The 27,502-nt window shown below is 40.3% G+C and overlaps 2 protein-coding genes across 3 annotated transcripts in view; one reads left to right on the top strand and one right to left on the bottom strand.

Annotated features, from left to right (window-relative positions):
• Positions 1-3,461, top strand: part of plpp1a (phospholipid phosphatase 1a) — a 43,007-nt gene extending 39,546 nt beyond the window's left edge. For both annotated transcript variants that reach the window (XM_036595090.1, XM_036595091.1), the window contains exons 6-7: positions 110-286; positions 2,979-3,461. In XM_036595090.1, coding sequence (XP_036450983.1) covers positions 110-286; positions 2,979-3,098 — 297 coding nt within the window. In that variant the 3' untranslated portion in view covers positions 3,099-3,461. The remainder of the gene's footprint in view (positions 1-109; positions 287-2,978) is intronic.
• mtrex (Mtr4 exosome RNA helicase) overlaps positions 3,217-27,502 on the bottom strand; it is a 48,059-nt gene continuing 23,773 nt past the window's right edge. Inside the window, 14 exon segments of the mRNA XM_036595089.1 lie at positions 3,217-3,624; positions 5,200-5,304; positions 8,613-8,775; positions 10,545-10,601; positions 12,581-12,686; positions 13,713-13,876; positions 18,850-19,038; positions 19,884-19,994; positions 21,499-21,627; positions 21,788-21,840; positions 21,843-21,855; positions 22,439-22,611; positions 22,775-22,925; positions 26,530-26,655. Of these exon segments, the coding sequence (XP_036450982.1) occupies positions 3,572-3,624; positions 5,200-5,304; positions 8,613-8,775; positions 10,545-10,601; positions 12,581-12,686; positions 13,713-13,876; positions 18,850-19,038; positions 19,884-19,994; positions 21,499-21,627; positions 21,788-21,840; positions 21,843-21,855; positions 22,439-22,611; positions 22,775-22,925; positions 26,530-26,655 (1,593 nt within the window). The 3' untranslated portion in view covers positions 3,217-3,571.

Below are 27,502 nucleotides of genomic sequence, written 5' to 3'. Positions count from 1 at the left end.
ATTTACTGTAAGATTCTTACAGTAATCCTACAGAAATATCTTCAGTAACACTAGTAGTAACTTATTATGGTGTCATACGTGCCTTTATGTTTTTCTTTTCTCTCTCCAGCTTTATCTCCAGGCTCGCATGCAGGCTGAATGGGCCAGGCTCCTGCGACCCACAATCCAGTTCTTCCTGATCGCTGCCTCTGTCTACACAGGACTGTCCCGTGTGTCTGACTACAAACACCACTGGAGTGACGTCCTCACAGGCCTCATTCAGGGGGCAATCATGGCCATAGTGGTGGTGAGTACAAGCGCATATCTCCAGTCTCATAAGATAGTTTGACCCTGTTTACACCTGGTCACTTCACATGTCTAGTATCTGGATTGTATCCTGATAAGCCTCATGCATAAACACTTGGTAGTCAAATGTGTCTGTGTGTTACTTCAGACTGAAGTCCGACTGCTGTGGGATTGAATATGCAAACCTACTCCTTATGCGGCAACCAACAGTTTATCTGGTTAGCCTCTTTATGTGCAGTTTGTTTTGTACAGTAGTGTCTGTCCATGTTGCTATTAAGCAGTTCACTTGATCCGGTCACCTACCATGTGTGTCCTCCATGTTTAGCTTCCTCGCAGACATGTATCTTGCACCTGGTGACGTACTGCATGGGGAGGAGTTTGAGTTATACCAGAGGGTTTTGGTTGTCGAATGTGTCTTAGAAAGACAGATGTGTTGGCTCAAATGCGTCTCAGTCCACCTCCTGAAGTGGTTTAAGTGATCAGATTTGTATCTGTTTTTATTGCGTCTTGGCTGCGTTTACACTTGCATTTTTATGTGGCTTGGCCTCACGCATGAAGTGATCAGCTGTAAACGGGGTCTTAGATCAATATGATTCAGTTACAGTTCTTTAAGTAAATGATTCAGTGCATTATGAAGTGTGAAATTTCATAGCGATTCCTACGGTGGCCAATGAGTGCCAACACTGCAAAATAAAAAACAAGCTGGAAACCTCTCTGCAAACTCAGAAAACTCTAATCAAAATTTCATCAGAATGACGAGACGAGCGCTTCATTTCAGTAGTGCAAATAAAGAAACACATGGACCTTCAGAAACGCTGCAGTCAGTCACAACACAATGGAAATGTTTCAAAGAGACACTCAAAGAGAACAAAGCTGTGCCTTTATTTGAGAAGATAAATAACTAATATCAGTGTATTGTAATGAAAATTAACTGTAGAACTTCAAACTGCAATAGCAGATGTACCTGATAAATACTGTAGTGCAGCTCTGGCATGTCAGACAGCTAACTAGCCAGCCAAGCTAACCTGCCAGCCAAGCTAACCCTCAACTTGCTGGAATGAGTGTCTCTGCAGTCTGTCAGTCATTTTCCATCACAGATGTTCCAGCCCCTTTCAGAGTCTTCTAAAATATTTCTTGTTGTGACTAGCTTTGCAGCATTTCTCAAGATGTGGTTGTTTGTAAAGTGCAGTTCAAATGTAGTCATGTTAAGTGTTTGAGGAGTTTGGGTCTTGTCAGCCACTGTACGATTAAGAATAGTTTTAAAATATACACTGAACACCCAAATATAAATGGAGAAAAAAATGCTTTAGAGGAATTCTGGACTTAAAATAGTGTCTCTGCTAATAATGACTCCCCAGCACATGAGTACTAACATCATGTAAATGGTAAATAACTTTTTTGTTAGTTATTTAACGATCAGAAGCATTTTTTCCTTTATACTGTCTCTTTAAACAGCAGCACAGTCTTTGCAAAATGCAACATTTACTGTTAACTGTTACTGTTGGTGAATTCACCTGCAGCCATGCATTTTCAGCACAGGGAGCCCTGCATTATGCTCAGACCTGCTTTAAGGAGTTTCTGTGATGTTTAGGTCGAAGTCTTAAATCATAGAAAATTGGATTCTCTTTGAAATAAGAGTTTGAAGTGGTGTGGAGGTGGGCAGCATCACAGGATTTTATCAATTTATTTTATTTTTATTAAGTACTGTGGATATCAGTACTTAATCACTGACCAGCTTTAGTGCAGCGCAGGAGGTGAAATGTTGAATAATAATAATTATTATTATTATTATTATTAAAAAAAAACTAATTTAACTACACTAAAAATGGCTAAACTTAAATATTTCATTTTTTTTTAAAAAACTAGTTCAATTGCTTGTTACTAGAAGTCATATTTTTCAGTGTACTAGCACACCACATGTAGTGTCAAAGTATCGTAAGTTTTGTGAAAATCTCTTTTATATATGTTTTCCATATCACCTGCCCCTAGTAGCATGTAAACATTGTTTTAAAACATAAGAGCCACTGTCTGCTCCATGTATCACTGCTGTCGCAACAAAACCTTGTATCTTCAAAATGTTAACTTGAGAAATAAATTTTCTTAACTTATAATGAAAGTTAAATGTAACAAGATTTATTTCCAAGCAATTTTGGACCATTTATTTTGGTCAGCTCATTATAGATTTTTAACAATGCAAGGGGTAAGAAATATTTGAGATAAGGATTTTGCACAACAGCATCGATATCGAATATACTCAAATTTATAAGTTACTGAATAGGTTGTCTTTGGATTAATAACTGAATACGCCTAGGGTTTGACATTAAAGGGGAACTCAACACAACAAAGTAGTCACCAAGATAGTCCACTTCTCTCAATCCACTCAAACAGCCAGCTCTTTGAGCTTAATGAAGAGCTGGATGCTGTTTGAGTGGATTGAGGGAAGTGGACTATCAGGGTGACCACTGTGTTGTGTTTGTTAGCCTCATAGCTCCAGTTCTAAAGTAAAGAAATACATTTTTACAGAAATTATTTGGGTGACTACTGAACTAGCAACATTAGCCTCACTCCTTCAATTCTGAACTACTCTGCAAACATGTCAATTGATCAGCTGGGTTAACAGTTTAAGGAGCAAAACAAGATGAGTGCAGCTGCTTGTGTCAGCGGGTGTCGTCACCTGTCCGTCTCCCCAACAGGTGTTCTTCGTGTCAGATTTCTTCAAGAAGCCAGTGGAACCGCAGAAAGAAGCTGCTATCCCACATACCACCCTGCAGGAGACCCCCACCAATGGAAATCACTACGACAGCCCCAACTGAAGCTGCTCGGACCCTTCGTCGTGACGTTTTTTTTTTTGGCATGTACCTACTAAAGGGCGGACCACTGGGTTGGAAACCTGTGAATGTAGACCCCCTGCTTACTGCAGAGCTGTGTGTGTTTGTGTGTTTATGACTCAGCTCCTTATGGATGATGTCCCATGATGCCTTGCCCGGGCCGCTAATGCTGCTACCACTGCTTCCTGTGTATGACCCCAATGCTAACCTCTACTTCTCTGAAAATGGAAAAAAAAGCTCCTTTTTTATTTGTATGATGAGAATAATCACTATACAGACTTTTTTTAATTAAAAAATTATGTTAAAAGAGTATGTACAAAAAAATAAAGAACCCATTATGCTTGAACACAAAACAGTCTGAGTCACTCTTGTCTCCATTTGTCATTCTGCAAAATGAGCTAAACAAACACAATATGGGTCCAGCATAAACCAACAGATGTGCAGTGAAGAGTCCTCCTTTACAGGTAAAGACTGGCAGCAAACACGATATCTCTCTTGATCTTCGTTATACCTGGCGAGACAAGAGGAAAGAAGAGGGAAAAATCAGATTTACAGGACTTTCCAAGCTTATTTTGCAAGGCGAAGATCACAAAGCACCATCTTTCTCTGAGCCGCTTTCAGATTTCATACACATCAGCTGAAAGGTCACATTTCGCTGTACTGCATCATGTACCTAGTGGTAGGGAGGGCAAGGCATGTTTATTTATAAAGCACCTTTCATACACTGCTGTCATACAAAGTGCTGCCAGGCTAACTATGCTAAACACCAAGTCAATTTTTACCCAAACCATCCCCACAAATACATGCCAAAATCTTTGTTTCTTCCAAATTACATCCAAATTTGTATAAAACAGATTCATGATTATTTTTTGTATATCATTAACGTAACATATACTACATTTTAAAAATATGTATTTTATTTAGAAAATTCATTTGTCACAGATTTTGGTCACTGGTGTTGTCAGGACTCTTATGTTACATTTTAACACAGTATTTTCAGCTCTATTAATCTGCTTCTTTGGGACGAGGGCCACACAAAGGAAGCATCTCAAGGCATGAGAAGGCGAGTTCACACTTCTCACTATATTTCATTAATTTGAATAAATTTGTTTATCAGGCAGCAGATAACCTCTGCGTCACCAGTGTTATGTGCTTTAATGGCTGGGTAATGAAAATTGTCACAATAATGTCAAATATCATTTGTATTACTGACTTGAAATAGTTACACGTGATCACCTGACCACCAATGAGTCAAAATTACAAAATCCTCAGTTTTAACCAGAATGTCACTGCAGTCACAGTCACTGGTGTTACACCACATTCATACAACACCAGTGACTCAAAACTATGTTTGGAATTAAGCTCTCCTTTTTGCATATATGATAATAGGAGATGTTAATAGACATTAAGATAATTTAGTTTTGGGACAAAATTGTACAAAATTTCTCCAAATGGAGAATGACCCCAAAGTCTCTATGTATGTGTCACAATTACAAGGAAGGTCTCCAGCAGGATATTCTATAATCTACAGCCAATTACATTTTTTTGTAGTTTATGCAGTTCACAGTGAGTCATACTGGGCTCTAAACCATACTGACATGTTTGCATGACCTTCATGAAGACCTGGATGTGGTTTGAGTGGGCTGAGAGAAGCGCTAGGCATGTATTTATGGAAACTGTTTGGGTGACTATTGACTTCCAGTGTTTATTAGCACCGTAGCCTAGCAGCTCTTCTGCATTTAGGGTAAGTGGAAAATCATGCAAATTTTGAGTTTAACTAACTGTTAAACTGTCTTTCATCTATGAATAGTTTTTTTTTTTAAATCCATTTACTTTACAATTAAACATCCAGGTTTTATACGGATGATGTTTCTCATTGTAATGCTGCACATTATGACACTAAAATGGGCCTTATTTTATAAACATTGTTATAATCAAAAGTCAGCTACCTGACTGAAAGCTGCTGTGTTTGCGTGAGCCAAACAGCAGCAGGGAAAGCTTGTATATCTGAGGGTCTTTAACACTGCTTCGGCAATAAAATAACAGGTTATAAAACTGTATCAGAGGAAAAGAAGAGCAGCCGTACCAAGAGCAAACTTATTCTCCAGCTCTGTATTGCCAATAGCCTTGGCTGCCTGACACATCTGCCTCAGGAGCTCCTCCAGCCGCCGCATACAGCGGATTATACTGCCTGAAAGAGAAAATGAGGAAAAAAACGTGAGTGAGAGAGCAGAAGTCGGAGCTAGTCACTGTCTGAGTTTACATGCAACTATTGCCAATTTGATTGAATACATTCCTATTATATATTAAGACTGAGGTGTTTGTGTTCACTCTACTCAACAATCTGATGGAAAATCTGTTTACATTCACACTACAAGTAATACAATCCAAAATTTTGTGCATACATAGAGAACCACGTTACCATCATGAGTCTAGTCAGAGTGAGACGAGCAGCAGTGAGCAGCGCTTGTGTTTTTAATTACTTTAAAATGATGTCAGACTCAGGAAAACGTACTTCACATGTACTTATTAAAGAAAGCAGAGAGGAAGACGTCGTGTTCTGAGACACATAAGCTGGACGCCCGCCCCACCACCGTCTTCTAAAGTTCAGCCCTTAAACTTCGTCTCCTCTGCAGACCAGTTTCTGCTCCCGCCATGTTGAACGTTATAAACTTTCGCTATGACATGATACACTTCCACAGAACGTACTTAAACTTTCCAATTGGGAATGTAATCAGATACAGGTGTTTATACGGCTATTACTCTTCTATTTAACAGATTATTTACAGGATCAACCACCTTGTTTAATCGGATAGGAAGTGTGTTCCGAATGGCCTTAATTGGACTAATCTATTCTGACTGAAGTGTATACATAGATGTGTTCTTGACTAGCTCAAGTGCCAACTAATTGACACTTGAGCTAGTCAATTAGTTGGATTATTAACAAATTAGCATGCTGCATGTAAACCTGACCAATGATGCTGAATGTTTCATTCCTTTAAAGATATATGATGAGTGTAAAAAGAACTGGATGTTTATTGGAGCTTCTTGTCTGGTTTGCCGTGGCCTTTAGCCAGCTTCAGTAGTCTTTCTACTCTTTCTTCTTCAGACTTAACAGTTAAACTCCGACATAAAACGCAAGACGCAGGTTTTTACGCTGCCCTCTGCTGGAGTACACAGTTCAGACGTCTCATGGTTCTTATGAGACTTCATATACATATCAAAAAATCGAATTTAATCTTGATTACACAATCAAAAACTATCAGATCTGAACATGTGTATCGCTACACCTCTAATATACAATCTCTCATTTAAGCTGCTATTTTGGAGCAAATGCTGCTGACATAGGTGCAGAACAGATTAAACGTCTCATGGCCCTCTTTTCTCTCTCTCCCGCTCTCCTTGCCCTGGTTCCAAACACTACCATCTGTTGGAAAAAGCTGCTAAAATGTACATACTGCTTCTATACAGCTCAGCTCAGGATGCCCCCTGGACGCCTCCCACCAGGCACAACCTACTGGGACGAGACCCCGGGGTCGTCCTAGGACCCACTGGCGGGATTATATTTTTGGCCTGCGAGCGGCTCGGGGTCCACCAGAATGAGCTGGAGGAAGTTGCAGGGGACAGGGCCGTCTGAGATTCTCTGCTTTCCCAATTGCAACCGCAACCCTACCTGGATTAAGCAGTTAAAGATGTTGATTTTGATGCAGTCATATCAAATTGTGATAGACAGCAAAGAGTCATAAATCCTGCCTCTCTAACCAGTACTGAAAAATGTAACGATACCCAGCCGTGTTTCCGATAAAGTGACCGATAAGCACAGATACCTAATGAGCCGGCAACAAGCGCAAGAGGCCTCCAAGTGAAAGAGAGAATAAAAAGGGAAAAGAATTCATATTCCTCCTTCATGTGGAGTGATAAGAGCTCTCCCTGCTGATTGCAGAATACCAAATAAATCTGGTCATTCTGCCCTCAGCGCTCCCCCCCTCTGCAGCGTCCACTTCCATCACAGCTGCTTAATTCTACGAAACTTGTGCTTTTCTTGGCAGCATGTTTTCTTTCAGCTTAGCTTGCCAGAAACAGCCAAGGAGAGCCAGCGAGAGCAGCGGAATTCCACAGTCTGAGTGGAAGAACATGCCAAGAACTAACTCCTCCACTTCTTCACCTCCAGGTTTAGCACCCTCCGCTTTCATTTATCACTCGTTTCAGTTTGGTGGGATACCCACAGCACTCTCGGGGCAGCCGTGCTGACAGACGGGGGAGACAAGTTTAGACTTACATCACTGCAGGGGAAAAAGCTGCTGATGAAAACATAACACTTCAAAATGACAGTATGCCAAAAAAGCTAATTTACACAACCTCCTCTAACCAAACATAGTTCATCGGCTGAGACATGTATGAGGCGTCTCAGGTTTGCTTCTTTAGTTTAGGCACTAGAGCTACGAGGCTAATGTAGATAAGCCATGAAGGCCTATATCTCACCAATCAGCATGGTGCTAATCGCATTGCAGGCACACTCGCCTCAAACTGTGTAATGTTAAAGGGGATTTTTGCATTTTTGCACTTTACAGTGGTGGTGATAGGAACCAGGGATCACCAGGACTACAACACAAATATAGACATTTTATTTACTATCCAAAACCACCGGTGAACCTACACGTCTTCTCTGTTTTATATGGATTGTTTAGTGATAAATCTTTAAAAATGGCTGCTCTTTGGAGACAACACCCTGCATGTATCCCTCCACCATGAACAGAGTTCACAGAATACATTTTCACTGAGTGCTGACAAACTTTTGTTGTTTTCTATAGCGGAAAATGGGTTGCTAAATTCCTGAACTGCTGCTAAAAGCTTCATTTTTAAAAAAGAAATGACAGATTTCTTTCATGTGACTCGCACAACAAACCCGAACTGCGTAGAGCTGCCCCGAGAAGATGAGCGCACTTTTTAAAAAAGGGGCCCCACCCTTTTTTAGCTCTTATAGAGAGAGAGAGAAGACAGGAAAGACTACAGTATTTCTAAAATAAAAATAGCTAAAACTGCTCTGTATGTAGGAGACACAGGATCCCTCGTATAATAGTACTTTTGAAAAAATAAACAAATAAAAAATGAATAAGTGTCCTTATCAGTAGGTTATGGGGGGGTCAGTGAAGCTTTTTCACAGAAAATGACATTACTGAAAAAGAAATTTTTATTGCAAAAAATCAGTCTGATGAAAACAAGCTGCTGGGCAGCAAGTATCAACTTTTTTTCCTCTCAATTTTCATTTCATCGCTTGCAATATGTGTAAAAAGTTGATGGAAACAACACTGCTGTTTAATATATACATAGACAAAACTATGCTACATGCTTTTTTAACTGGACTATCCCTTTAAAACAGGCAGCATGTGTGCACATTTTTTCCCTTCTTTCTTTCTGCTTGAAGTTAAAAAAAAATAAATAAATAAATAAATAAAAAATAAAATAAAAAAAGTTCTTTAAGTTGAAGCCGAGAGTTACCTTCGAAGACGTCGGTCATTTTGCAGATCTGTGAGAAGGACGCCCCATTGGCCCAGGTGTAAACCACGTCCATCAGGTGTGGGCGGAACTGGTTCATGTAAGTTTCCTCATCCACCTCCAACTTCGCCTCAGCAGAAACTTTGGCAATGCGCTTGGCACATTCCTGAGACACAGCCACATCAGATTAGGTGAGATTAGACGGGATCATCACGCCTGGGTGACTAACTTTAAGTCTGTCTTTGGTTGTCTAATACAACTACTAATCATTAAACTGAATCAGGTTTATCAGTGCGAGGAAAGCACTGCAGTGGGCCTGTATTCCACAAACTCCCCAGAAAATTAGAGATCTGCGATCAGTTCTCTTTTATGTTGAGATGAGGAAAAAAAAACAAACAAAAAAAAAAACCCACCTAATTCCTGCCAGTCTATTTAACCTCAAACTCTAAGGGTCTCTATATGAGTCGATTCCTCACTCTTAAAACTACGGAAATTGCAGATTAAGCTCCCGGACAAAAAATGTATCGCCTTGCGTGTTTAGGGTGGTAGTAACTTCAGGCTCCTGCAGATGGTGTTGCATGAGGGTGATCGGGCTATAAATACCTACGGGGTGTGCAACGGAATTCATAGATTGAGAGGAGGTGGTACAGTGCAGTGAATGTCTCATTCTGTGTGCTGAAAATGGGTTACCAAGCAGATGTTAATGACTGGCAGAAAGGAGTAATTGTATTAGGGTGTGCCGAAGGCCACAGTGTGAAAGAAGTAGCTGAATTTGCAGGTGTATCAAAGCGTACAGTCATACCGGTTGACCAGCAGTGGCAGAAATCCCAGTCTACAGGAAATTCTCATCAGAATCGTGGCTGAAAGACGAATCTGATGGACAGGGACCGCCGGCATGTTTCATGGCTTGTGAATAAAAATCGCTTCACTTCCAGGCAAGAGTTGCTTCTAGACAACTAGTTAATGCGGGTTCTTCACAACCAATTTCTGAAAGAACACTGCAGGGAACTGCACACCATGAACATATGGAGCAGGGTGGCACGCAAGAGGCCTTTGCCCACTTCTGCTCACAAAGTTGCCCGGTTAAAGTGGATGAAGAGAGACAAAAACTGGTCTGTTCATTACTGGAATGTGTTATCTGGTCAGATGAATCTCCTTTCTGCTTGTATGTGAATGATGCTGGCGTTGTGTTCATCGTAGACCTCAGAAAGCCTTCAACGAGGACAGTATGCAAGGTGTGGTTCAAGCTGGAGGAGCTCTGTGATGTTCTGGGAGTGCTGTAATTATGCAGAAATGGGTCTTTTGGCCTACACTGAGCTGCTGGACAGCCAGGTTTTGCCTGTTGCTCATCTTATCAAAGAACATAACATTCCTATCCCTGTATTCCAAGATGGCAATTCTCACATTCACAGGGCTAGAAAGTGACTGGCATGATTGACATTCAGGAGCATTCGCACATCTGGACTGGCCCGTAAAAACAAGATTTCAATCCTCCTGAAAATCTATGGGACTACCTGGATCAACAAATAAGACGCCAGGGAAGGATCCACGAAATGTAGCCGAACTGCGTATTTCTTTGATGCAGGAGTGGCTAAACATTGATGTCGCCTACATACAGAAACTTGTCCAGTCCAGCCAAATCGAATCACAGCTGTTATTTGTGCTTGTGGAGGTATTACACGCTCTAAGGCTTTAGATTAATAACCGAATAATATGACTGCAGTTTAACGGGTTAAATCCTACAGATTAACTACGGCTTCTACACCACATGATTTATTCAGTGAGCACTGTAAACAGATGAGCAGCTGCTCCAGTGAGAGCTGACAGAACACAGACTGCCGCCTGAATGTGTTCAGTAAACATAGATAACTGAGTGTAATGTGCAGAACCCAGTCTGACTTAGAGTGACTCTGCTCTCTCCTGAACTCCGTTTACCTGCATCTGACGCAGCGGACCTGCTAACTGCTCCGTCAACTTTGGCATCTCATTAGCCTGCAGAGAGAGAGAGAGAGAGAGAGAGAGAGAGAGAGAGAGAGAGAGAGAGAGAGAGAGAGAGAGAGAGAGGGAGGGAGAGAGAAAATGGAAGAGAGAAAAAGAGGGAGACAAAGAAAGAAGAGATGGGAGGGAGAGAGAGAGTAGTAGTGGGAGAGAATTTAAAAAGAAAAAAAAAACGAGTTAGAGCTATGAAATGTATTCGTGTTCTTTAACACAGACAGCTGTATGAACTGGCCTCAGTGGGAGCAGATTAACTGCAAAGCTGTGTGTGTGTGTGTGTGTGTGTGGTGTGTGTGTGTGTGTGTGTGTGTGTGTCCGCGCTGTTTGAGGTTCTCCAGCACCTGTCACACAGCGGTCAGCCAAACGCAGGAAGAGCCGAACATCAACATGCAGAAAGACTACAGCTGTCCCCCAAACAGTCAAGATATTTTTGGTGTCTGAAGTTCAGCTTCTTTAGTTTTAGCACTGAAGCTACAGGGCTAATGTAGCTCATATGTAATGAAAGCTTACACCCCACCAATTAGCACAGTGCTAACTGCTGCCTTAACCATCACTCACTAACATACAGTGTGAGAAACCACACAATCAAATCTGTTAGAGATACTGAACAACTCCACACAGTTTGAGGCAAGTGTTAGATGATTTAGCAGTTAGCACCATGCTAACTGGTGGGGTACGAGCCTCTAACTTGTTAGCAAGCGTGTCCTGGCTGATCGACTACATTCAGGGTAAAAAAAAAAAAATGAAACTGGGTAAATTAGATATTTTCAGAAATAAGGCTTTACATGAACTCAAAAAGGAGAAGACAAAAGATGAAATTCTTCAGAGCAGCTGCTGCGACCTTTCACCTACTTTAAATGTCAAAAGTGACACCAGTCTGAACAGACTGCGGCACTCTGGGTTACTAATGGAGGATGAGATGTGATCTATGGTCACTGTGGTGGGAGTGTGGGGTCCAAACTGACAGCTGACTGAGGAGCTGAAACAGCTGTCCCCAACCCCGAAACAAAAATACAGAGCTGAGTAGCAAGAACACACAGTGCCGCACAGATGAGCTCAGAAACCAGCCGCCTCCTACAGAAACATAACATCACTGTCAGCAGAAACCCTGTAAAATCTCCACATAATTTTTCTCCCCAGTTTTACTCACATACACTTCACCAAGCTAGGTCTCCCTTTATCACACGATGCTACCAAGCTGGGAAGGTGAAGGCCAACATGAGCTTCCTCTGAGACGCGGGACGGTCCACCACATTTTTACAAACTGCTAAAATTATTGGAGATCAACACGCTTGGAGGAGAACACTAACTGTTAAGGCTGTTGCTAACAGACGCCAGTGTTGGCCAGCATTGAGCTGACAGTTAGGCTCTCTGTGGCTTTCTTGGAACCAAGAATATTTTTTCATTTTTCAGAGATGAGAGGTGCTCACGACAGTGATATGTAATTTGCATATTCACACTATTTATCTAGCACCATGTTAACTAGACTTTAGGCTGGAGTATAAAACTTAAGAGGACAAAAGACAGAACGTTAGATTTCCCAAAAAATTAAAATCTAGCTCAAAATATGGAGTCACACCTCCATATTAGATTGAATGAGCTTATTTACTGCACTGAATGTTCTCAGTTCTCAGTTTCAGGCACACTTTCGTGTACAGACAGAAACACAAGGAACAAAGAGAGGTCAGCTGATCTCGTACACACAGTCAATTTAGGTCATGGTAGCGTGTGTGTTTGATTGTAGAGGGACACACACACACACACACACTTCAGTCAGTGAGTCTCCAATGTGCTCGCGTGTGCGTGTGTGGGGAATGTCTTGGCTTCACTCTCTACTCAGTGCTGACCTGAACTCACCCTGTCAACGTATAAACACTGCGGCTCTGAAACTCCATTAACAACCAATAACAATCTCCCTGCAGTTACGTATTTATCACAGATATGTAAACAGACTGACGAAATATGCGCATAATTACATTTTCCTGGAAGACGAAGCAGCTCAGCAGAGCCGTCGCCTGCTCTGCCGTCAGATCGTTAAAAAGCCCGTTAAAAATCATCTCGGTCAGGAGCAGCTCATCCGCACTGAAAAACAGAGAAACAAGGACAGTTCAGAAAAGACACAGAGCCCATTTAACCCTCAGAGACAGAACACAAAACTGACCTGCTGCACTTCATCTACAGTCCATTCAGAGGCTTTTAGAGGGAGCAGTGGACCAGACAGTACATTTAAAGTTGACAACAACAACAACAACAACAACAACAACAACGATAGTAATAATATGAACGCGTGATTCATATTGCTATCAGTAGAAAACTGAAATTCGGCATCCGTATTTTATTAATTTTACTGCAGTTGTACACAAGTTTTTACGCCCCAGGTGCAATTACAAGTGGACACAGAACACGCTTCGGCACATTTTAATGCACAATTATTGTTTATTTGCTGAATTTAACATATTGGGGTGTAAATAAACCAAAATGTGTCCTGTGAAAAAGTTATGGCACAACGTAGATTTTATGTTTTAAACATCCAATATGTTAATCAGCAAATGCAAAGAATGTGTTCTCTGAAATTTGTAAGAAAAAAATGTCATTTCAGTTGATGTGGAGTGTGTGTTAACGTTTCACTTAGAAAAACAACAAAACGCTCAAACTTTTGCATATGACTAGAAGTGTTACATTTCTCTATAATGCTAATTCCAGGGACTTTATTCATAGCATCCACATTTTAAGAGTTCATGGATCAGCAGATATGTACAAAAACAAAAAAATGTATATATAAAAAACATATATTGACATCAGCTCAAAATTACAGTGCATCCATAAATACTAAGTACTGTTGCTCATAATACTGACAAAATAAATTTAGTATAATTAACAAAGGTTGAAGAATGAAGATTACACTAATAATGATCACTCTTACGCAACTACCCGACAACCAGTACCACTGTTATTATTTCTATTTAAAACTATCATCTGTGGAATAAATCCTCAAGTCTACATTGTCAAATCTGACTCCATCTCTGGGCTGTTCTGCATTCATTATCAATAAAGCAGATAATAAGAGCTGATTATGTTAATATGGAGTGATATGATTGGCTGCCGCACCTGCTGATCTCACAGGCCACCCGGCCCTTCATCTCGATGACGTCGGAGGACGTGGCGAATCCGAGGCGGCGCAGAACGCGCTTCCTGCACTTTAGCTCGTCCATCTGCAGCACGGTGCGAGCCTTCTTCAGCTCGCGCTTCGCAGACTTTATATCACCCGCAACCTGAAACACAAACACGGTTACTAGAGTCAGAACACCTGCAGCATCTCTCATGTGAACAGTAACCATGTAAACAAACAGACCACATGACGTAGAGATCAGAGAGATAAAGGCCTTCATCACTACAACACAGGTTTCCCGAGGTTTTGTTTTAGGTATTCAGGGCCTTATTTTTGAGGGTGGACACTAGGCCTGGGCGAAAGGTGATATAATTGGATATTGTCGATGATGGAGAGTTACATGATGGCTCCGAGAGAGATTTAGAGAGGACCAAATTACCATTAAACAGAATATGTTGGGAAATTTAAAAAGTGGGTGAGCTCGCACACCAGTAGTAAGTTTCGAGAGAGAGAGAGGATTCTTAAGAAACTGCCACTGTTAATTCTCTCTGCTACATGAATGGAATCCAAATTATTGCCAACATACTTTGGAACTTCAGCTCGCCCCAAATTGACTGTTGCAGCTGGTGTACAGTATTTTCTGTACAGATTAAGTGTCCTGGTGTTTAGCTGAATTATGAAAACACCACCAACAATGGAAAACGGCATGTTTTTTAAGGTAAAAAGCGCATGGACGGGGCTTTGGAAAACACTTGCCGTCTGACGTTTCTCCAGCAGGGAGTGTTATCAGCAGAAGCTCAGAGGCGCACATTTGTGGAAAGGTTTATTATAATGACAGAAGTAGTTCTCAAAAGATGTTGGGTTGAAAAGATTTTCATTAAAACAGTTAAAACGAAAAGCATATAGACTAAAATAGATCTATTATCAATTATATATTATTTTACTAGAAAATATCAGGCTAGTTATTTTTTGTTATAACCAAGGCCCAGAGAACATAGAGAGGCTGTTTACACTCTGAATCAACACACGTTTTTGGTAATCAGATCACGGTTAGGTTTAATTTGACTGTATGAAAAGCCAGGTGTAAACACAGTCGGGACACACTGGCCCTTATTTATCAAACTCATGCAAAAGGAGCACAGATTTGATCACCTTTAATGACGTACAAACTGCTGTGCCTCTGATCTGTGAAACCTTCAAACAATCTTGAAAGCAGCGAAGATCTGAGAGCAAATAAAGAATCAGAAGTACTAGCCTATCAGGACCTCATTTACATATAATTTACATATTTACATGAAGCATTAATGCAGATGTTTCAGTAGTGATTCAATAAAACAGCATTCATCATCTTGTGAGCCAATGGCTGTGTTTGACGAGTTTTCACTCACTGCTCCTCCTACCGTCCAAATGTTAGTGTTAAAATTATAATCACTGGAAAGAATAAAATGTGAAAAAAAAGTGGTTTTTTTTTGTTTTTGTTTTTTTAAAGACTGTACAATGATGTGTCATACAAATGAACATTTAAACGCTGTATTATTGCAGTGTATGGGCACTAGATGTGATTTGTATTGTTTGTTTTGTGGGTGGAGACAGTAGTATAAAACAAAAGCAAAGTGCAGTATGTCTTTAAATGGATTATAGAATAGCTGCTGCATTTGTTTATATTAAAATGTGCATGTAAAGTAAGCGCATCCACTTTTGTATCGGATTGTCATGAGCTCAGATTGTTACTATTATTGATGTTATTCCCCATTTTTATTCTTATTATTAGTACAACATTTGTTAACCACAAACATTTTTTTTTACATTATTAAACCTTTACGCTCAAACTGACACACTCCTATTAGATGCGAGTTTGATTGTACAGATGTGTCAAAGAGGAAACTGATGAATAATAAAACTGCTGTTGAAATTTGCGTGCGCTCAATTTACAATCTGATTTGACCGTACACAACTCTGATGAACAATTATCTTTCATTTTAGAATAATGACTTAAATTCAAATACTGAATGCTAAATTTGACCGAAATGCTGATCTCCAGCGTCCAGTCTGACGGAGCAGGTAAACCACGCTGATCTGCACTGAGGACACTGTTTTGTCTCTAATTTCATGTCACGTCTAATTAAACTCCGATTAAACTCGTTATCCACTTTAGGGCTCAGAGCTGATCACTGAAACACACCAACCACACACATACAACAGACTCAGACCAGAGAACAAAGACACTCATTCTCTACTGAATCAGTGAAGATTAGAGGCTCTAATCAAGCCTGCTTAAAGTCTTCAGTGTTTCATCTGATAAACCACTGTAATGAGATTTACAGTACAGAGCATCTCTGAATGAGGTATTACAGCTTTAGACTAATGTTCTAGCAGTGGGGAACCCAATAAATATTTTTTTTAACAGAATCATCCTTCTTGTTGTATTAATACACTTCAAGTATTGTAGTAACACTTCTCATTGTTTTAGAAACAAAAGGATTAAATTCTTCAAATGTCCAGTGGAAAATTATCCATTCTGGATTGTTTTCTATGTGGTATCTAAGCAGATACAGAGAAGCTGCTCTCCCATTGGTTAGGACTACAGAAGCTGCACTGAAGGCCTTCCACGTTAGATTAACAACCAACATAATTAGGAAGTAACAGAGGAACCAACCAATCAGGCTTTGATTTACAGTACTTGGTGAGAAAGAACATCACTCTAGTGCTTCTGGAAGTTCTAGATACGTCACTGACTGAATATGAGTCATAGTCTAAGCAGTTTCTGGTTAGTTGTTAGAAAATGGAAAACAGCAGCTCATTTCTATGTCAGGACTCTTTACTGAGTCACTGTAAACTCATACATACAAGCTCAGATGTATAATGTCTGTTACAAGATTCAGATAAAACTGTCTTTTGCTTCAAATGTCTGTTTAATCTAGAACAATAAAAGTCTATGTGAATCGCCACTGGCTTAGCACTGACATACTATGAGAAATCCCATAGAGGCACCCAGAGAAATTAGTGTGAGAGATGTTCAACAGTTATGGTCAACAAAAGCATGCTGTAATTTTATATGAATTATTTCTGAATCGTAGCTCTTTGAAACACGTTGAGAAATTGTGTGGAAAGTACAGATTCTAAACTTTCAATCGCATTAGTATTTTAGGTAGGAGATATTCTATTATGATTTGAATTTGATAAAGTTGTTGCATACAGCCTTGTTCTGCATTAAAGAACATCCACCCTTTACATTTTTGCCATGTTTTTGTAACTGAAATAAACAGACTTTAACTGATTGATATACAATGTACACCTAATGTAAATGTAAATTATATGAATAATTACACCAGAAATTGAAGGTATAGAAAATTGAATTTAGCTCAACTCTCTTTTGATTCGACTAACTTTAAATACTAACCTCAATCAGTACATAAACTTCAAACACAAAACGAGCTAAACCCGCAGGCCAAACTGCAGCTTTATGGCTTTACGTACTGATCTGGATTCCTGTTCTCCACCGAGAGTTCAACTTCCTGTCTTTGTTTCATCACTATGGACCTTAAACTCTGTTCGCAGGAAATGCCGCAGTGGCGCTGGTTTCAACAGAAACAACGGAGCCACTGAGTGTTTCACATGACATTTTAGAACAATGTCAGTCCACTGTGGGCAGCCAAGAGCATTTGTGCTTAAAAAGAAACAACCTTTAGAAAAAAAATAAGTTGACCTCTACTGTCGTCATAGAGACCGCACCCAGCACAACCCGAACGGCCAGTTTGGCTGTAAAACACCTAGACTTCTAAATGCAGGTTTATTAGCTCATGCTGGTAGATACGATAATGAAAAAAAGACCAGAATATTATATTAAAAATTAAGAAAAAGTTACACTTAAGACACTTCATAGCAAAGGATAAATAATCAATTAAGTATATGTACTGCTATAGTTATATATCAATTAAGTATATGTACTGCTATATTAATTATACAATAATCATAACATTTGTTACAACATATGCTTGCTAAATATATAATTTATTTACAGTCTATATACACACACACTTTAAATTATTCTGGCTAAATCTGCCACATTTACATGAAATAATAATGGTAATATACATTATTCTTGCTAAATAAACAAATAAAGTGAATAAATCCTATTAACAATGGAAAAATTCTGAATTGTCTTGAATGTCTTTTAAATAAAAAATAAATAAAAGGTTGCAAAAAAGTCTTCTGCTGTTTTCAGTACCTTTGTGAGCTTAACGATGGATAAAGAGCCAAAACCTGCAGGTCGCATGTTAGCACCTGACAGGGGCTGCACAACTTAATTTTTGCTAGCAGGAAAGATCCTGAAAAAAGCAGAATGAGGAGTTTCTTGTCAGTGAAAAGTTATCTGTTAGTAGACTAATAGTTTCTGAGGCAAGAGATGCTGCGGTTTGAGCTGGGAGATTTGCACAGAAGAGTTTTTGCTGGATTTCATTAAGTTTTAATCTCAGACTCTCTACATACAGAAGTAGACAGACTGTCTGATGTAAACTGAACGTTAAAATCACCACAGATCTCACAGTCTCACCTCCAGCTATCAGATTTAACAAGCTCAGTGCCAGAGGCAAGCAGCTGTCATCTCCGCACAGGAATGAGTCTTTAAGTTGCTGACCAGGAAAACCTTCACACCATTTGTTGTTTTAAAAGTTACACCTGCTACCAGCAAGTAAATGAAATATCCTCAGAGCTAAAGTTGAGTCTAGTGGTGGATCACTTCTACATAAATGTATTAAATGATCTCTGATTGGTTGCTGTGCATGACATTTATATGTATTTGGGTGCAGCCTTATGCAACCAACAACAACCAACCACCACCACCACCACACCAAAACACACACAACCACCAACAACCGACAACCATAACAGAACTGGTTTCATCTACTGTAATATTTCGGAACAATAAAATACTTATCTCTGTATTTAGCAGAAAAAAAGTGATTTCTGTTCTCTCTTCTTGCCTGCTCACTGCAGTTTTTACCGCTGCTGTATTTCAAGCACTGCCGTCAGCTAGTCTACTGCTCACAGCGCCCACTAGTGGATTTGTCTGTCTATCCCTGTTTGCTTCCATTTTCCCCATTGGCCTTGTGTCCTAATGCATATATAGGAACTCACCAGAGCTTTCTTCTCGCAGAGAGTGTACACGGCCTCCAGGTTTGGGTCACTGTGAAGCGGATGTGTGTACATCCTGTGCTCAAATGCCTCGACCTTCTGGATGACCTTTTTCAGGCCTGGGTCTTTAATGCCCATATCATCGATCGGGTCCAGCAGAGGGAGCCCATCAGGAAAACGCTTCTGTACCTCCTGAGAGAGAGAGAGAGAGAGAGAGAGAGACAGAGAGAGAGAGAGAGAGAGAGAGAGAGAGAGACAGAGACAGAGAGAGAGAGAGAGAGAGAGAGAGAGAGAGAGAGAGAGAGAGAGAGAGAGAGAGAGAGAGATTATTAGCAACATTACGCACCAACCAAAGCACCCAACTACAACTCAATTATTTATACAATTATTAATCTATCAACTATCGTGTGGTTGTGCTTTTTGCAGTTGCTTCTCAATCTCTACCATCATTCAATGTTACATCTATAAGAGAAGCAGTTTTTGTAGTGCATTAGACTGTCAGAATGATTGTGTAGATCACATGAACATTATAGAGCACTTTTTATATGAAACAATTTAAGCCATATTACCCCCTACACTTTATGCAGTGCATTACACTTTTTGTTACTAAAACATAAGAAAAAGGTAAATAAGGAGGTACATATGGAATAAAAACATGTTTGGTCTCATATTGGGCGAGGAGGTGACGTTAAACAGGGCTAGTGGGCCAAATCAACTGCCAGTTTTGCCCACAGGCCACACTTTGTGTAGCCCTGTTACACCGCACTCGCAGTCCTGAAGTCCACAACTCTGTGCGTGTGAGGACCACAAGGCCTAACAATCACCCAGGTCTCTGAAGACCTGAGGATCAACAAGCGCTCTCACTGTACTGTAGAGCACCATAAAGCGCTTTGGTTTTTAAGTACAAATCACTGTCGTTGTTGGCTAATAGATTTTTGTCACCAATTTGTAACTACTCTGAACACTGTGTTCCCATACAGCAGAAGTCTGGATCATTCACCGAAGAAACAGGAAGTGTGTTCGTTTTTGTGTGTTACCTGAATGGATTTGAGCATGCTCTGTCTGTTGTCATACGGCCGCAGGTCTTTAGGGATGTAGAGCCGCACGGAGCTGAAGGAGGTCAACAAGTTCAACAAGACAGGAACCACCTGATCAAACGGGCAAAAAATATTAGAAATTCAAACTGATAGATACCAAGATAGGAGACAGAAAAAACAGACAGAAATCGAGCTAGATGGAAAGACAGACAGAAAGCTAGCTAGATAGAAAGACTGACAGCGATCAAGCCAGCCAGACAATGAGCGAGACACAGACAAACAGCAAGCAGAGAGCGAGCGAGCGAGCAAGACAGACAGACAGACAGAAACAGCAAGTCAGACAGCAGCAGGCAAGTGAGACAAACAGCCAGACAGCAAGTAAGCAAGACAGACAGCAAGACCGAGAAAGACACAGTGAGAGAATGAGGCAGATAAAGTGCAGGACAAAAAGTGAGCAAGTGACACAGAGTGCAAGAGAAAGACAGATTTTACAAGACACATGCACAATGGATTTAGAAATGTATGCTTAACCGCCACAGAATATTGACACGTACACATTACACAGCTGTGAAACTCAGTTTAGGGTGTTTTCGCACTTAGGCACCGCTCAGTCATGGGTTTCTGTGCATATCTGAACACAACAAACAAACTCAGACCCCTCTAAACGGCCCCAAAAACGAACCGTGAAAACAATTCGGCCCCAGTCCGCTTTTGCTTTGCTTTATGGTGAAGACCTCGAGGCTCACCGCACACACGGTCACAGTCTTCAGCACTTCAGCAGGTAAAACAGACCAAGGATCATTTATATGGTTCTACTCAGGATAAAGTCTGTCTGTGATCTGTGACAAGACAGCAACCCTGACATATTAAAGCGATAACATGCCAGAGCCTGTGTGATTTTACCATGTTAAAGGCTCATACTAGTCAGGCAGGCAACACAGAGCTTTAAGCTGCTTTCACACTGAATGCTGCACGAATGCTGCTCTTTCAAATCCGCTATTTAATTGCAGACGCGGATTTGCGCTGGGTGGAGCTCTGTGATGAGCATAGCCAACAAAAGAACCAACCGCGGCAGGCACGCAGGGTCATTTTTCCAATTTTGACCAACGCACTTTGGCCAATCGTTTCAGTGTGGCCAATAGGAGAGCAACAGGTGAGTCTGTAGTTCCTCTCGCCAGCTGAAAGGTTAGATTTATCAGAGAGTGCTGCCCAATTTGCAAGCATAAGTGGTGAGAAAGGGGTCTAATGGAGTTGTGGTCTGAAAAAGAAGGGGTCTGAGATCTCAAAGGACCAGAAAAAAAAACAGTCCTCTTTATTAGTTCACTTACATTGTTAAAACAAAAAGAACCGAGATCATTTGCACTTGGTTTCCTTTCAGGTTCAGTTTAACAGAACCTGGTCATTTCATTTAAAGAAAACTGTGAAAACACCCTTAGTGAACATGAATATTGAATATTCACTTCAAGTGAATACTGTAAATGAGGGTCACGCCACATGTTCTCCAAGGTTAAATAAAGGTTGACTGACTGTTTGAATATGTTGTATATATAACAATTGATGCAGATGTTCCCAAATTCATGCAGTCAATGCACTGTGACCCCTGTAACCGTCTCACCTGCATCTCTCCTTTCTCTCCAGCTGCAGCGGGTTTGGCTGCCTCTGTTGCAGCGTTCTTCACACTGTCTTTACTGCAGTGCAACAAAACCTCCACTACATACAGAGGGTCCAGCTCGCCCGTACTGGCCTGAAATAACAAATATTCACAGTTTTATCTGCTTTTTAAAACATTTTATTTTATCCATACATATCTCACATTCACATTTATTAACTGCAACGTCTGCACTTTTAAAATAATGCTGAATGTTTCTGAAGTTCAAATAATCAGAAAACAGAACAAAACTCACTTTGACGTTCGATTTTTTTGAGAAATTAACTACCACGCCCCAGCCAAATCCAGGTCTTCCTTTTTAACCTGGAAAAGAAGAAGCTCTAGTAAAGAAAAGACCTCCTTCAGGAAAAAACGGACAGTGCAGTATTACATGTTCTGGCTAAAATGATAAACTGTGGCACAATGCTCTTTTCTGAGTATATAAAGGGTACAGTCATTTCTTCAAGAACACTGAACAACTGAAAAGATCATAAAAATACAGATTTAGGCCAGTTATAGACTGTAAACAACCAGTATATAATTAATATATATTAACAAGTAGCTGATTGGATATCAAATACTATACTATTTTACTTTTAAAAAAGGTGGTTCTTCTAGGGTCTTAGTAAAGACATTATTGTATATGGTTGTATATGGTTCTGTATAGCATCAAAAATGGCTCTGCTATTGTCACCATGGCAACCTTTTTGAAAGCTTGACTACAGAACCGTACACAACACATTCATCACCACTCTGAAGAACCATTTCAACATGCAAAGAAGCATTTAAGCATTAATAATAATTAACAGTCCTAACAATAATACATATCGTGCATTATGAAAATGTCTACAAGGACATAATGTCATATTTTTGCCATATCACTCTTAAATGATAAGTGAAAAATCACCTTCACTAGTCGTCCAGGCTGCAGGAAGGGCAGGCAGTATTTGGGCTTACGAACATACTCCTCAATCTCTTTACCCAGCTTGGCTAACTGCTGACGGATCTTATAGTAGGTGACCACGCTCTCCTCGTTAGGGATCTCTATGGAATTATACATCTCCTCCAGCTTCTTCATCTCTGAGAGAGAAAAAAAATGAAAACCATAAACTTTGACCTCACATCAGAGCTCTTCTATTCTGAGAAACTTAACAGAAGAATTAGAACAGTGTATAGAGATCAGATACGTGTAAACGTACTGACTGTGGTGAGAAAGTGGTCAGTAATGTGGTGTGTCTCTTACTGTCCAGTACGCCGGGTACTGCCCTGTAGTGCTGGAACTGGTAGAAGGATTTCTCCAGCATGTACTCCGGGTTTATCTCCTCCACACGCAGCAGATTCAGCACCATGTTATAGGTCAGGTGGAACGCACTGTTCAACGGGTCAGCAGAGCCCTAGAGAGGAAAGAAGGAAGAGAGAAAGAGTTTTATTTAAGATTTTATTTATTTGTTATTATTTATTAAAACAAACCTTACCTTATAACACATTCTTGAGCAATACTGATTTCCATTTAGGACCATCATTACAATAAAGAAGAATGAATTGAACTGAATTGAATTTAGAGACTCTTAGCATAATGAAGGGTCTAGCTAGGGCTGCAACAAAATCTTCAAATACTCCATCAAATATGAAATACGCAAATAGTCTGTCATTCAGTTTCAGTGCCACAGGTGCATAAAATCAAGCACCTAGACATGCAGTCTGCCTTTACAAACAACTGTGAAAGAATGGCTTGTTTTAAAGAGCTCACTGAATTCAAGTGTGGTACTGTAATAGGATACCACCGTTGCAACAAGTCAGTCCGTGAAATTTCTGCCTTTCTAGATATTCCACAAATAACTGAGTGGTATTATTGAAAAGTGTAAGCATTTATGAACCACAGCAGCTCAGAACCACAGATCACGTAAAGTTACAGAGCGGGTCGCTGAGTGCTGAGGTGCATAGTGCATAAGTCACCAACACTCTGCTGACTCAATAACTGCGTTCTGAGTTTGGCGAATGCCAGGAGAACATTACCTTCCTGACTGCATTGGTTTGGTGGAGGAGGGAAAATGCTATGGGGTTGTTTTTCAGGGGTTGGCCTAGACCCCGTAGTTCCAGTGAAGGGAATTCTTAATGCTTCAGCAGACCAAGACATATTGGACAATTCTATGCTTGCAACTTTGTGGGAACAGTTTGGGGAAGACCCTTTTCTGTTCCAGCATGACTCTGCCCTAGTGCACAAAGCAAGGTCCATAAATGGCTTGGCTGGGTGAGTTTGGTATGGAAGACCTTGACTGTCCCGTGCAGAGCCTTGACCTCAACCCCACTGAACACCTTTGGGATGAACCAGAACGGGGATTATCAGCCAGGCCCTCTCGTCCAACATCAGTGTTGACCTCACAAATGCTCTTCTGGATGAATGGGCAAAAATTCTCACAGACAGACTCCAAAATCTTGTAGAGATTCCCATGAGAGAGGAAGCCGTTACTGCTGCAAAGAGGGGGACCAACTTCATATTAATGCCTATGGATTTAGAATGGGATGTCATAAGCTCCTGTAGGTGTAATGTGTAGGTGTCCCAATACGTTTGTCCATATTGTATGTATTTACACATGAACGCGACACAGACAGACACAAAATCCTGCCCAATCTGGCAACCCTGACAAGGACAAGGCAGCTGTAGTTTAGGGGAGCAGAGGGTCTTAAAAATAATAGGTCAACTTAAAATAAAGACAATGGTTGGTGAAGTCGTCAGTGAACGGAGGAGTGATTAAGGTTTTTCCAGCAGCTCAAAAGAGATTTATACCAGAGGTGCACTAAATTCAGAAACCTAGGCTTCAACAGCCGGTGCAGCCTGAATAATTATATTGCTCTCGACAGCCAGCCAGCACGCTCTCCTTTATTATCAGTAATAAATGCAACTGCAAGCCTGTTAGCCCGCAATCTGGAGCAGCAAGAAACACATCTGGATTGCATCTGTGCCAACTGGCAATATCTAATAAGCCCACTGTGCAGAGCTGGCAACTGTAGTGCTAGTATTTAGCTCCAAAAACACTCATTATGAAAGTGGTAAATGCATTTATCTGCTTGATTTTTCTGTTTTCTAATGTTTTAATTACAACCCCATTTCCAAAAAAAGTTGGGATGCTGTGCAAAACGTAAATAAAAACAAAATTCAATGATGTGCAAAATCATTTAAACCCTATATTTCAATGAAAAAAGTATAAAGACAACAAATCAAAATGTTGAAACTAAGAAATGTTATTGTTTTTTGAAAAATATAGGCCCATTTTGAATTTAATGCCACAACACGTTCCAAAAAAAAAAAATTGGGACCATGGCATGTTTACCACTGTGTTTCATCACGTCTTCTTGTAACAACACACTGTAAGCGTTTGGGAACTGAGGAAACCGACCGCTGTAGTTTTGAAAGTGAAATGTTTCTTGCTTAACATAGGATTTCAGCTGCTCAATACTTTGGTGTCTGCTTTGTCATATTTTTCATTTTATAAAAGTTCTTTGCTATTTTATGTTGAGAAACGTTATTCTTGAGTTGTTGATTATATTATTCTTGATTTGCTTGTGCAGTCTTTTACAGAGTGGCGAACCCCTCCTCATCTTTACTTCTGAAAGACTCAGCCTCTCTACTGACCTGCTGCCGATTAACCACCAGGTGATTTTTAGTGTTACACAACTTTACCATCGTTTTGTTGCCCCTGTCCCAAATGTTTTGGAACTTTTATGGATAACTGCAATGATGCATTAAAATAGAATTAAGGCTTTGCTATTCTGCATGTTTCATTGTTGACTGTGCTGCTTTCACAATATTGCATATAAAAGTCATCTTAAAGCGCATTTAAACAGAACTGCAGTGACAGAGCGAGAGCGTACCATAATTTGACAAAAACTTTCAGTACACAAACACAACCTCTCAAAACAAACTGTATAACGACCATTCAGAGTACGTCTATCCATCAAACACCGGCTTTGCAACAGAGCACTGAGCTCTGAGACGTTTCAGGACAGAAGAAAAACGAGAGGGGTGCACACAGGCCTGTCCTGTCCTCTCAGTGACAGACACCAATTTATTCCTAACTGAGACATTACAGAGCAACCACTAGAAAACTATAACTATAAAGGGGAATTCCACCACTTTTTCAAAACTTCTGCATAATGAGTGGTTAGGTCATAAGCAAATTCACTCTGAGTAGTCTTAGAAAAACTTACTGAGCTGAAATAGACCGTACAAAATTCTGAAGAAGTCCCGCCTCCCTTAGCTACTGTTGCTGTGTCAATCATTCTTTCAGTTTAGGCCATCCCTAACACTACACCACATACTAACAGACTAAAAGCTTCAGAAGCACAAAGTAAAACCCCGAAGCAAACAGAAGAAAATATGAAATATTTATCATTCGAAAACAAACTGGCTTTGCAAGATGTTCAGTGTAGACATACATGTTTGGGAAAATATGAATATTGCCCAACTGAAACTGAGAAAATATGAATGTAGGGCAATTTAAAACTAGCAAACAGGATTCTGTAAACCATGTTTACGTTAATCAAAACACGGCAGGCGTTTAGCCACAGGGCATAACAGCAGCAGGTTTTCATGTCTATTGAGGTTTTAGTGATGGTGCCCCTTCAGATGAGCTAATGCTAAAGCTAAACTGGAGCTAGTCAGACGTGCGATGCTGGAGCACTCGTCACCTTTTAGACGAGATCCTTTAGCAAGATACAGAGAATGTCACGTGAACGAGGGCACTAATATTAATCTTTACACAGATTCTTTTAATCACTAATGTGAGCGACACAACAGTACTGATTTATCAAGATGACTGTCAGCATATGTTGCTGTCCAAATAAACAAGTATCTTCAAAATAGCAAGTTTACAGGTGAGGCCAAAACTGTTCTTGATTTTTCTGTTCTCATACACAATTTAAATATGCAGAAAATAATAAACAAAACCCCAAGCTAGCTATTTCTTAACCTTCTTGTGCGGTGCTTTGCAGTTTTACCTTTAACAGTTGTTTTCCCACAGCCGGACTCATCTTCTCGTCCACCATGAAAATGACTATTCCTCTCTCGTCCATCCCTCTCCTCCCAGCACGGCCGGACATCTGGATGTACTCTCCTGAGCTGATCTGATAACACACATACGATCTCATTACAAACACAAATCCACCTTTCTTTTTAAACAGCACTGCCTAAACCGTCACTGAAAGGGATGTGCTACTAAATTCTCAGGCTTCAAGATGAAGATATACTCTCTTCAGTGACCCTAATGTATTTGTCCATGTTTGGTGACATACAGTGTCAGAAACCACATAATCAAGTCTATTAGAGATACTGAACATCTCCCACAGTGTGAGGTGAGTGTGTCAGTGAGCGCCATGCTAATTTGGTGGGTATAAGCTTCCATTACCTGTTGGTTACATTACTTCATAGTCCGAGTGCTAAAACTCGATGCAGATTTGAGACACTTAACAAGCCTTGGTTGATTGGCTACATCTGGAAGTGTGTACGCAGCCCAAATATGACAGAGAAGGCTGTATGATAGTTACAAAAAAAGTCCACACAAAGCTATCTGAGTAATTATTGAATGAGATAACAATAATCATAAATATGACAGTGATTCCAAACTTTTTAAGGTGGTGTAACTGCCTGGAAACTGAAGCGAGGTCCGTCAGTCTCAGTTTGAGAGTGAATTTTCTCCAACACATTCCCGAACGTACTCTCAACCCATTCCACGCATAATGACGTTCATGCTCTGTGTGTTCAATAGTCCGTCATAGCCATGTGGCTCCGATTATCTCCTTCCCCTCTTAGATCTCCACACAGAGGCGAAAAAAAGAAAAAACAGCACAGCTGGCTGGAGCAGGCTCATTTTGCGACTATTGTTCTTACCTTGCAGACACTCAAGTAAGTCCAGAGCTAGTCTCAATCACTGTTTAAAGGGCTCATATTCCTCCATTTTACTTGCATTATATG

This window comes from Colossoma macropomum, unplaced genomic scaffold (assembly GCF_904425465.1).
Source record: "Colossoma macropomum unplaced genomic scaffold, Colossoma_macropomum, whole genome shotgun sequence".
Lineage (NCBI taxonomy): Eukaryota > Metazoa > Chordata > Actinopteri > Characiformes > Serrasalmidae > Colossoma > Colossoma macropomum.
Note: the sequence above shows the minus strand (reverse complement) of the source record. Positions and strands in the feature narration are given on the sequence as shown.